Genomic DNA, 12,421 nt, shown 5'->3' with positions numbered 1-12,421 from the left:
TGTGACCGCTTTTACCAACTCCAGGGTTGAAATAAAAGACGTTGAAAATGATACGACTATAGAATTAACGTGCACATGACGCATGTTCATCCACGCATCCACAAATGTCCTCTGCATTTTGTTTTAAAACTTCTGTTTGCAAACTCGCTAGTTCATATCTTTGCCACTAGGGGGCGAGGCTGTGCGAGAAATAGTTTACTACGCGAAGAAGAAGAAGAAGAGGAGGAGAAAAAAAGAAGAAGAACAAGCAGAAGCAGCAACTGCATTAAAATGTATCCAAAGGCCATGAAGCCACTTGCAAAATAGCTTTTGTGCTGTAAATTTTCATAAGCCTACGTCAGTGGTTGGATAAGTTGGAAAACATAATACGCTCTTTGTGTCAGCAGAATTTAAATCAGTGTTTGGTGAGTGAGATGCCATTACTTCCGTTTTGCATTGATGCTAATGGTCTGCTAATGAAGGTTTGCTAACGACACAGTGTTGAATAATAATCTTTAATCTTAACAAGCGTGTGGTTTGCATGGCGATATAACCGGCATCTATGCCTCGGTGCAAAGACTAAATTCACATAGCTCAGTCAAATCATTCCTTTATGTAACAGCTGCGCATCGTGTTTGTGCGTGAAACCATGCTTCTCTGCTATGGCAAAGCTCAAAATGCATTTGATCATGCTTTAATAAGCCTGATAACATTGGATATATGATGTATATGAGGCTAGGAAGCAGACGCTCTCCGTAGAGAGCAAAGTTAAGAGTATGACATATTGTTTAAAATACTGTATTGTCAGGACAACTATGCATTGAATTGGCTGCATATTTGTCCACCTAGATGTAGTGGATTGTTCTGGATGGTGCAGGGATTGGGATGAGTGGGGTGAATAATATATGTTGAGTCTGGCTAACCAGGCTTTTTTCCCCTTCTTAGGTTGGTCATATTCTGAAGCATCCAATGCATGTCAGAGTGTAAACAATTTGCTTCTTCAACAGTAAGTGGAAAACAACTCTAGTTTGCATGTGTTATTGCATGATAATACCTATATTTGTAACAATTCATCTGTTTGACCCCAGCATAGACTGCCCTTTACCGAGCATTCATTCATCACATCTGTTACACTACTAGTGTCGAAGCAGTAAAACCTTTTTACAACAGGCCAGCAAAAGCAGCTCAAAGTGCTGATTTCAGCTGAGACTGTTGCCATCAGGGAAGAAACTGGGTTCATTTACATCAAGCAACTCTTCTCTGATCACTAACCCAGGAGACGGTTTAGTAAAGGGAATTTAGCTTTCAGTTCTGTTTTTGTGACAAAGTTCTGTCAAGTCATCCCTGATCCACATGGCCTTATGCAAACTCAAACTAAAGTTTAGATCTTGTTCTCCTGGATTTCATTAGTCATCAATTAACTTGACTCCTTGTAGAACATTGCTGTGCTGCCATCCTGGTTAATACACCTGCTCTGTCCTCTTTTAAAGAAAAGTGGGGTGGAGAGTAGAAAGGTTGTCCATGTGTAACTAAATCATTGTTTCCATGTGGCGATCTGTGCAGTGGCGTTTCAGCATGGCCGCAGATCTATTAGAGAAGCATATGCGGAGCACTTCTCACCAATGGATGCACGAGAGGTCTGAGATCTTTATTTGTTCCATTTATGCATTTTGACTATTTCTGGTGTGTTTCTCTCTGTTTTAAATGAATCACATTACATTTTACAAAATTAAAATTGCATCGTTTGTAGCCATGACGGAGGGCCAGTTCTGTCGATGAATGTTTTGAGCACAAGCTGTCTAACCTTGTTTACCATGAGTTTGAATCTTGACCTTATCCTTTATTCTGTAAAATCCGCTTTATCAGGTGACGGTCCACCGAGTCCTTGGTTTTGTTGAAAGACACAGTCCCGTTCATCAGCAGTTTGAGCGAGGCTTTGGTAACGACCAGTGGTTCGACGGTCCCCAAAACTACGCCTGCGAGCAATACAACGAAGGCTTTCACCCATCCAGTGATCAGCAGTACTTTGATAACCCCAATTTTCACAGAAATTCTCCACCCCTGCGACATGTGAGTATTTATTTATTGTTACAGTCGTAGCTGCCAATACAGGTCGACCACGTTAAACAAAGATATTCAGTTGGCAGTCATTTTTATTGTTTACCGTTTGAGATTGTAGGCAAATAAATGACAATGGCGCATGTTTGAGATGGCTTGCTTCTATACAAGGCAAAAATTGTGACTTTAAATATTTTCAAAACATTTTCAGGATGCTCCGTTCAACCAACGTTATAACAGACAGGATTTAAGGCACCAACTAAACTCAAGGTATGACCTGTTCGTTGTGTCCTGGTTTGTCCACTAGGTGGAGACAAAGACTCGCATTTGAAACAATTATTACACTCAAAGTGAGACTCCTCACAATAAGTCATCGGTTTTACCATCATCCGTTGTGTCTACTTTTATAACAAAGCATTATTCCAAATTGTCTTGAGTTTTTTTTTTTCAGAAAGTCTAGTCTAGAAAATTCACTTCTGGGAAATTCCCTTATTTCATAAAGAGTTTTAGCATCTCCTGACCAGGTGAGGCAAACCCTTATGCTACAATAAAATATCCCAGAACCCAGTGGTAACTCTGGCTGAGCCCTTGCAGATAGAAGAAAGTTCCAGAAGGTCAACCATCTGGACTTTATGGCAGAGTGTCCTGGTGGAGGCCTGTCCTCTGTAAAAGACACCTGAAAGCCCACCTGGAGTTTGTAAAGAGCTGCTAAAGGACTCAAACTGTGGGAAACAAGAACTCTCCACTCTGATGGAACCAGTCATGAGCTTTTCATCCTTAATTCTAATCATCCAGCCTGACAGAGTTGGAGAGGATCTGCAGAGAAGAATGTCAGAATATCCCTAAATCCACTTACATGTGGCATCGTACCCAAACAGACTGGAGGCTGTAATTGATGTCCTAAGTAAAGCCCCCCCCATCTTATGATTAGGTTTAAGGTCTTTCTTGTGTGGCTGGGAAATGTTTTAACGTCACCATCTCTTCAGCCTTTTGATCATGGCTGTGTCCTGCGTGGACGACAATGGCGAATCCAGTGGGAGCTAACGACAGGCTGCGTCTTGGCTACTTCAAACAGTCCATAAGTCGTAAAAGTAAGAGGCCTTGTTAGACCTGCTCCTTGTTTGAAATGCTGCAGGAGTTCAGGCAGAGGTCGGGACAACCAGGTGCCTTTGGGTCATTTTTGAGTTAAATTCTGTAGACTCGGAGCTACAGCTGATGAATAAAGCTGACAAAAGGTCAAATTTAGCCTGATTGTCAGGCAGTTGCTGCCGGACCTCCAAACAAAGCAACGTGCTGCAGAACAGGTTGTGTTTCCTGTTTTCCATTAAACACTCGCCAGTCCTCACTGACAAAGGTCTTCAGGAAAGACCTCAGCAACCTCAGGAGCCCGTGCAATAATGTGACGTTAGCTAATTCACGGCTGCATTAATCAGGTTCCTCTAACAATCCTGGTTTTATCCGTATATTTGGTGTTTTTCAGGAAGAACAGAGTCGGTCCCCATTTCCGCAAGAGAGGTCGGGGGTCAGGCCCTCCTCAAAACCAGCTGCTGGACAGGAAAAAAAGGTTCTGGTTGATTCAAAATTTGGGAGTAATTTGAAGCTGGCTCGTCCCTCCAGTCGAGCTCAGTAGGTTTTTCTAAAAACTACAGTTTTCCTCTTGTGCGGCGTGATCGACCCGTCAGAGCTGACTACAGGAGTGCTGCACCAGCGGGCGGCAAGAGGGAGCGCTCTCCATCCAGCAGGGAGTCTCAGCCTCCGGTCCGCTCTGGATCCAGCACAAGCAGCAGGAGCTTCACCCCCGACAGGGACAGAGACGCTACCGAACCACCCCCCCAAAAAATCTGTAAGTGTGGAGTCGTCACCGGCCTTCATAAGGTAGCGACGTGACGTCAGGACTCCAGAACTTTGATCTCAGTTGTTCTGAAATTTAGTTCCACAGCGTGTTTCTAATCAAGCGGTCATAGTCCGGGAATTGAATATTTTTTAAACATGTTTGAAGGTTGCGTAACGCCCGGCAGCACAGCAGGACGCCGCGATACCCGAGACTCCGATTGGTTCCAGCACGCAAAACCTGAAGAAGCATGGATAATATGAGCCATTTACCCTCCTCTGATACCAATATTGCTTTGTTTGATGATAAAACCTGGCGCAACATCTACAAAATGCTCATTTGAAAAGTTTAAAGAGATTAAAATAGCCGAGGAAGAAACGGGTCCAGGTGAAGCATCTGTTTTCAGAGGTCACACAGGCCTGAAACACGTTAGGATGTTAATTACAATAACCCGTTAAGAGGCCAGGGAAAAGGATACTCCCGGTTTATTGGGGTCATTTGGCTTTGAATTCTCAACCTGGCTTTTCTCGAGTGGGAGTTTGGGAATTTCAGAATGTAAATCCTCGCTGCACAACTATTATCGAGTCTTGGCTTTAAAGCCGTCTGACATTAGAAATGTTTAAGTGGGGCAGAAAGTGAAGGAGGACGGAGCGCCTTAATGCTCTGGAAGCAAAGCTTCATGTTATAGCAGCCTTTGAAGCTGTGCAAGCAGACGTCCCCCCTCGCCGTCATTCCCATTTGGGATACTAATAAAGTCAACACAGCAAAGTACGCAGGAAAAAAGGAAGATCTGCACACAGAAGCTGCCCTGAAAGTCTGGTTTTACACACTCCTGATCAGTGGTGACTGCTACTGGCGAGAAACACCCGGGCTGGTCATCCTTACAGAAACAGAACCTTTCCGTCATGACATCCAATTGTCTGCTGATGTAAACACTGAAAAGAACCTTTCTTTGGGAGATCAGCAGGTTTCTCTGGGTGCTGCTCAGCTTTGCTACCGCACGTTACAGTCCGCAGGCTTCATGTGGTTGTACTTAGGATGCTGGCGCGCTGGAATTGTCTGAGGAGCTTCATTATTTGTAACGTCCCCAAGCCAACGGGCTGCAGAGGGGAGTTGGCCAGGTGTCAGCGGAGGTGAGGACACCGCTGGACGCCTCCTCTCCAGTGTCTAAATGCATCATCGTGAAGTTAAACAGGGGCTGCGTGGAGCCTCTGTGCATTAGCAGACATTTTAGCCATCTGCCGTGCAGTCAGCTGGAACACAGCTACATTTAGACATCAGAACTCTGAGACTGTCTGGAGAGTCTAAAAAACAGCATCTGACAGCTTTTACTGCAGCTCACACTCACCATAAAATAAGCTTTTCTTTTTGTCTCTCTTCAAACACTGAGATTCCACCATTTTAAACCCAAACAAGCCAGTTTAGCCTGCCTTTCTTTTGGTCTGGACAGATGGGAGCCAGCTAAAGACAATGTGTGGGAGGAGTATATTTAAAAAAACAATCATCTCCACAGAGTTTACACCATAATCACCATTGTTCGCTGTATGAAGTGCGTGTTCCGCAGGGTATTTTTAAAACCTTTCATTGCATTTTGCAACTTAGACGCTCCAGCGTAGACAGAAAAGAGACAGACAGAGAGAGGAACCGAAGTCAGACAGAAACCAGCGAGGAACCAGAAATGAAACGAAACAATGCTGCCACATATTCCTGTGCTTTTTAGGTCCAGCTCCTCCGAGTCGGAACTGAATGTTTTGTTTTGCTCTATTTTCCACAGTTCGGCCAAACGAGCCTGCGAACCAAACCTCCACCAGTTCAGTGGAGGAAGATCAGCAAAGCTCGTCCTCCTCAACGGTAAACCGGTCAATAAAGTCAGCAGCATAGCTGGGCCAATTCCTGTCAAATGACCTGCGAAATAGTTCACTTTTTAAAAAGAAATGAAATAGCTAAAGGGGTCTAAAGGAGGGTACCGATCTCCTGAAGTGAACATGCAATTTCATCCCTTTTATGCTTGTAAATGGCTGAAGAACTTGATTTTCTCAGGAAAGGTCTCCTAATGAAGGAGCTGTTCTGTTTGGTCGCTGGGTGAGGTTTACTGTTGCCATGTGGCGACTGTAATAACGTATGAAAAGAAGAAGTCAACACCTGTAAAAGAGCAGGGTTGTCTCCATTTGAACCACTTTGAAATCAGAACCGGCCCTCTAAACCCGGCGACCTCAGCCCTAACCCCCTTTAACCTTTGGCCCGCCAGGAAAAAACTGCTGCATCTGTAGCGGAGACGGAGGAGGTGGCGGCTGCCGGCATGGAGCCAACGCTGACACCAGAGGAGGACTTCAAGGCTCGCCGCTTGAAGGCCATTAGAGCCAAAGCTGTGGAAATTGAGAAGGTAGTTCCATTTGTTCCACCAAACAACCAGTTCCTACTGAATCCTAATTGCTTTGCCAGATCTGAAACAGTGTCCATTAGTAACACTTGTTGTAAACCTTTAACGTGCTGGACTCAGCCGGGAGCTGCTGCCAACGTCGGCATCTCTCTGATGTCACGTAGAAGAACTCATTGTAATTTGTGCAGTAATCTGCTTCGTCATAAAAAAAAAATCCATCTTACAAAGTTCGTCTCGAACGTTATAAACATCCAGACGTGTCTTTCAGCACCGGCTTTATGATTTGGCAGAGAGTCAGAGCTTTGATGCACAAGGTGTTGAAATAGCTCGGCGTGCCACGTGTAATTACCAGACTGAGTTTTAGAAATATTTGTCAGCAAAAAAGTCCAGATCGTGATGCCTCTTGTGTGCTGATATTTGGAGTGGCTCTGAGCTACAGTGCCACTTAGCTGTTCCCGTTAGGACAGGACAGGAATTGCCCCGCAGGAGACAGGCAGCCCACCCACTGTGTGGTACGCTTCTTGGCATTAACACACCCGCACATGCTTTGCCTGCCGTTTCCAGCTCCTCCATAGATGTGGTGAGAGGTACAGGCCTCTGCAGCGTCTCTTGCTAAGGCCAATATGACGTCTGCCTGGTGTCTTTATTCAGGTAATGAGCAAATCTGTTGTCCTTGAAGGTTCAAATTCAAACCATCTCTGCTCCTGGAACTTCAAAATAAGAGAGCAGAGGAGCGTGGGGCAAACTGGCCACTTCATAAATCCTCATGTAAAATAACAACAACCTGACATTTCCTTTGGCTCATAAGCCTGGCAGCTATTTTCAGAGTCCATTCATCATTTCAATCAATGAAACATATCCATTTCCACTATTAGCCCCTCCATCTAGAGGTCCGGCTTGCAGCTCGAGTGATTAAAATAGCTCTTTTAATATCCCCTAATGTGTACCAGGCCTCAAGTCATTACCCTACTTCCCTCATTATGCAGGACCCCTGCCTGCATCAGCACTCATTTGAACAGAGCCTCACTAAACGTCAGTGTGAGCGCCCTGTGTGTAATCTCACTCCCATCTCCTCACTCCTGTGGCTGTGTTCACAATTCAGCCCTCCGCAAACATCCGGATTGGGCCAGAGCCCATTTTGTTAAGGCCCCTCTTCAAGGACCCTGGTGGCGCTTGTTTGGGGCTCCGGTCCGCCCTGTGTGGCCCCTTAATATCGGGCACTGAGATCAGCTCTTGTTCCCTCTTGGAGGGGGAATGCAGGGAACCTCCTGGCAACCTTTGCTCACAACATGGGGAGCACACTGGGGTCAATCTCACCCTTCCTGTCTGTGCACGGAATTTCAGAACACTGCAGCCAGCCTGAAAGTAAGTAAACGCAGCACTCGGGTACGTGGGTATATGAATATAATAAGCTCAGTAAAGGCTTTAGCCTTGTTTTGGAAGATGGAAAATGAACCTGAAGTAATTAGAGTTGCTGTTTTCTGGGATTCACACCATGTGTTTGTCTGATGTTGCTCATTTTCCTCTGACATCATCAAAGCTGGAACACATTTGGCCTCAATAAACTCAATCTTAACCCAGGTGGGGGGAGGGTTAAGGTTCGGAGATCGACGTTGACCTTGAGCTCAGGCGGCCACACGTGTCGTGCGTCTCGCTTCCCCGCGGTCGGAGCTGAACGCTGTCATTATGTGGAGACGCAGGTTCGCTCGACACGATCGGCCGACGTTTTAAAGCCGAGCCCAAACATCTCCCACAGTCTGGGGATATTTCTGTGTGAGTTTATGTGAATTGCGCCGCTCCGTGTGTGCAGTGCATGCTAGGGCACAAAACCCCTTCTTTTTTTCCCCTCTTCTTCCCCAGCTGGAGGAAGTGGTTCTGAATTCATGAGCTGTGGTGCAGAATGTGGGTTAGGGATGCAGGAACCACCGTCTGGATGGTCCGGCAGGGAAAAATCTGAGGAATAACAGGGTTAAAGCCGTACAGAGGAGCTGACCTGAAGGCTGGAGGGGTTGAAAGTCATTGTTATTATCAGGGAGAACGAAACCCGGAGCCCGTGGTTGTTCCTAGTCCAACAGGTACCGTAAACAGCTTTATTTTAACCCTCCCATTAGCGCCAGTATGCAGTGAGCAGCTCCCATGTGGCAAATTGTTTCGAAGCTTATTGTTCCGTGCCACTGTTCTGCTTCTTTGACCTTTTCTTTGTGCTGCCCAGTCAACCTCACTCCCACACTCACATTTTTCTATAGTCACAGCCCAACGTGGTACCGCTCAAATAACGGCCTGCGGACTTCAAAATTCACACGAGAAGCTTTTGTTTTTTAGTTCTTCCTCTTTCCTAAAGATTACGCAACTGCTGTGGTTTTAAATCTGCCCAGATCTGAGCAAACCCTGAAATACAACTGGTTAACCTCACATTTGAAGCCTGCAGAGCGAATTAGAGTGACGGGGAGCATTTTTCCCTTCAGCCTTATGAAAGGTGATGGCTTCTGTTGCCCTTCTGTTACCACGCAGTTGCCGTTTGATTAAATGGCGTCAGCTGATTGTAAAAAGCTCAAATTCCTGAAAAGGTCAGGTTGTCTGGACACAACGCAGAAGCTGCAACTGTTTGATTGGAACGCCGCACTCAGAAAGTGGGTCATATCCCCAGAGAGTTCCTGTCAATCCAATCCGGCCTGAAATATTGGAGGAATACACATGAAAAGTTAAAAGCATAGGTGACTTTGAGGGTGAGCTGCGAGCCCGTCGACGTCCTCCATTCAGCCGCTCCTTCCCAGGTGATGCAGTTTGTGATCTCACACCTGGGACTCTAGTAAAAGAGTTACCAGCCGTTTTGGACAAGCAGTAAAAATGTGAGAGCTTGTTAGAGTGTAAGGTGAAAGAATGCTCCTGTCAACACGCTCCGACACTCTGCTGCCCCTCGCTGGAGCGGGTTCACGCACCCGTGTTCACACATTTGTTATGTGAAATACCGGTTTGCCCCAGCTGGGTGTATTTAGTTGACGGGTATGTGCTGATGTGTTTGTGAAGTCGTGCTCTCTGCTTTGAAACGCTCGGGCTTCAGGTTTCTACAGCCGACGTTAGGCTGGATACGACCTGGCTGACGTCATTGTTTTGTTCCGTGCAGCTTTACAGGCAGGACTGTGAGACATTTCGCACCGTGGTGAAGATGTTGGTGGAAAAGGAGCCGGCTTTGGATAATCTGCTGCAGATTTCGCTGGATAAGAACCTGCAGGAGATCAAGCAACGCTGCCTCGATGACCTGAGGCACTTTGTGAAGGAGCTGGACGAGGTACTGCAAGCTAAAGATGCCAGAAAAAACTGAATAGGGAATGTAAAAATGGTATTCCTGTTTTTCTAGTTACAGCCAAAGTCAGCTGAGTTGCAATTAGATGGATAATTATAACATATGTGTCCTGTATTAAACCAAGCTAACCTGTCAGGGATCGTTCTTCATGAATAAAGTGGATTTCTGTCTTTTACTTCTAGGCCACTGACCAAAACAGAGACGTGCTCGACCGGGATGCTCCCCAGACTTCTTCCGACCTGCCAGTCTGCAGGGATGATCCACAACTTTGTTCCATCGAGCCAACCAGTGCTGCTGGTCAACAGCAGGAAAGAAAGGAGGAGTGCACAGCTGTGGAGCATCGAGGTGGAAAACATGATGGGACGGGCTCCGAAATATGTAAACCTGGGAAACGAGAGATGGCGGCCGACTCTGGAGAAGAAGATAACCTTTCAAACCCAGCAAAGTTCCACTTCCAGGGCTCCTCCTGCCCTCCACAGCAGGATCTCAGAGGAGGAGGTGACAGGCGTCTGCAGCTCTACACCTCCCAGGGTGAAAAACTGAGCAACGTTCACCTCTCTAACCCAACCGTTTGGCAGAATATCGGCTACATCAGAGCAGGATGGGCGCCAAGCCGCCTCCCTTTTCTCCCCAGCAGTCAGTACTGGAAACTCAAGGCCAACAGCACGGTCGTCGCCACAAGAGTTCCCTCACAGGCCAAAGATAAGAATCACGATAAGGAACCCTGTGGAGTAACGTGTTACATGCACAACGAAGGGCCCTGGTGCGAGATCCAAGCCGACAATGGAACTCTGCAGTGTCTGCTCGCTGCTCTTCCAGCAAAGGCCCAAGGGCCACCTGGAATGCGGCATTGACCTCCAAGAGCAGCGCTAAAGAAGATGGTTTTAGTCGGATTCATGGTGCAGCGTTGTCTACGACCTGCACCTTCTCGTATTTCAGTGTTCACGTGCAACACATGTAGTGTTGTTTTACTTTGCAGTGTAAATACTATAAAACATGGAAATAGTGTTGAGCTGGGTGAGCTGTGATTGGTTAATGCATCAGGAACAGACTTTGGTCACCACTCGTGCACGAGATGTAACATTGACCAACCATTTTACCACAATACAAATCATTTTTGACCGTCTGTAAACACCCAGACTTTGATTGCTTTTGATTGTTGCCATTTTATGCTTTTTTTCCTTTTTTTTAAAAAAAAGATTTGGATTATAGAATTTGAGAAGATGTCAGGTTAACGTAGTCTTTGATGTAATTTTTTAACATTGAATCATGAACCAAGAGAGTAAATCAAGTGGATGTGGTCATTTATTTAATATTAATGACAGTTTGGAACTATGTGACCTCATTTACACATGCAGCTTCGCGCTTGCATGATTTCCTTTAAGCATCATGTAAGGAGAGTTTTTGACTGTTATGTCGACCAGCCTTGTGTTTGATGTGATATCGTAGCGAGCGCAGCGTGCTAACCACTGTGAGTGTTCATGAGTCCTTATATAAATATTTATTTATTACTGAAATGCCAAGTGTGTTTCTAATTTGAAATTGAGCTTGTCTTTTAGTTAATAACGACACAATTAATGATATATAGATAATTTTATTACACTTGTCTATCTTATCCTTATATTCTAACTTTGTACATTTATACAGATTACAATGATTTGCTTACAATACAGTGACCCATAAATACCCCACTCATGAGTGCAGTTTTGGTACAAAGCATGTCATGAGTTTAAGGGTATAAAAAATAGCCATTTTGTTGATTTTACAATATATACAGCTAAAATCTTCCCTCTCACATGAACTCAGTTGGGTGGCGATTTATAAATATGTAATACGATTAAATTGTTACTCTACTGGCATGTTTTCAATGCCGTGTGTACGCCGATGAAACTGGAAAATAAAGATATATCTTCAAGAAACATCTTAGAATATCGAGTGTTAAGAGTGATAATAAAACAGTAGACATGAAAGGAGGTGGTGATTGGTTCAGAGCATCTAGGAAATGATACAGTTTTTCCCCTTGTGGCCCTTCTTCTTTTTGGACTTAGTCCTTTGGCCATAGGTAGTGGAGATGCCGGCCACAGAGCCGGGCAAATCATCCGTGTAGTAATATCTCTGAGGTCTGGGCTGAGGGATGGGCTGACCCAAGAAAAAGCCCTCTTCCTCAGAATCTGAGGAGGACGAAGAACATGTGGAACACCAGTCATCTTCTCCGTACAGCCCCAAGAATGCCCCCATGCCGGGGCCGTGTATTCTGTAGTCTGATGTGGCTGCAGAGGTGGGATGACCACGGAAGTTCTGGTGCCCGCTTGAAGCCGAGGCGTTGCCTTTAGGGTCTGCTCTGTAGCCCATCTGGGCCCTCTCCTTGGTCAAAAGGTTGAGGGCGTTATCTGAGCGGGATTTGCGGCTGCGATGTCTCCTGTGGTGGCGGTGTTGGTGACGAGTGGAGTAAACATCCTGGTCCTTTTCCTCAAAGTGGTACACTCTTCGGCGTGTCCGTTCGCTCATCGGTGGCTGGCGCACTGGGAAATCACAGTATTGACCATTGTCCACCACGTCGTCAGAGAATTTGACCTGTTGCTGTCTGGACTGTGAACGTGTCCTCCTGAGGGCCGGGACGTTAGACTTGGGTCGGCCCTCTGGCAGGGGCGCCCCCTCTTGTTTTGGAACAGCTGCTTCCACCTCCTCTTCCTGCTCCGACACGAGGGAAGTTGCACTTCGGTGTAACATAGAGGAGTTGAGGGTTCCCATGTTACTGGTTTTCTCACAGTCTTCCGTCTTCAGGTCATTAAATCCTTGCAGGGAATATATCAAAGGTCTGTCTTTCCCATCACCCTCCACGGAGGCCCCTGCACGAGAGAAAGAGAAA

The 12,421-nt window shown here is 45.9% G+C and overlaps 2 protein-coding genes across 4 annotated transcripts in view; one reads left to right on the top strand and one right to left on the bottom strand.

Moving 5' to 3' along the window:
- The first annotated feature begins 197 nt into the window (after positions 1–197).
- Positions 198–11,445, top strand: LOC105416943 (periphilin-1-like). 2 transcript variants are annotated; one of them, XM_011607486.2, is made up of 11 exons: positions 198–404; positions 925–985; positions 1,543–1,616; positions 1,846–2,049; positions 2,249–2,307; positions 3,518–3,601; positions 3,720–3,880; positions 5,643–5,719; positions 6,117–6,251; positions 9,373–9,537; positions 9,735–11,445. In XM_011607486.2, coding segments are annotated over exons 2-11 (1,632 nt in total). In that variant the 5' UTR covers positions 198–404; positions 925–984; the 3' UTR covers positions 10,407–11,445. The 2 variants fall into 2 exon arrangements, with proteins under 2 accessions (XP_011605788.2, XP_011605787.2); XM_011607485.2 differs by having other exon boundaries at positions 3,687–3,880.
- prickle1a (prickle homolog 1a) overlaps positions 11,131–12,421 on the bottom strand; it is a 20,008-nt gene continuing 18,717 nt past the window's right edge. For both annotated transcript variants that reach the window (XM_003967492.3, XM_011607484.2), the window contains exon 8: positions 11,131–12,401. In XM_003967492.3, the coding sequence (XP_003967541.3) occupies positions 11,548–12,401 (854 nt within the window). In that variant the 3' untranslated portion in view covers positions 11,131–11,547. The remainder of the gene's footprint in view (positions 12,402–12,421) is intronic.

Source organism: Takifugu rubripes, chromosome 9 (assembly GCF_901000725.2).
Source record: "Takifugu rubripes chromosome 9, fTakRub1.2, whole genome shotgun sequence".
Taxonomy (NCBI): Eukaryota; Metazoa; Chordata; class Actinopteri; order Tetraodontiformes; family Tetraodontidae; genus Takifugu; species Takifugu rubripes.
Note: the sequence above shows the minus strand (reverse complement) of the source record. Positions and strands in the feature narration are given on the sequence as shown.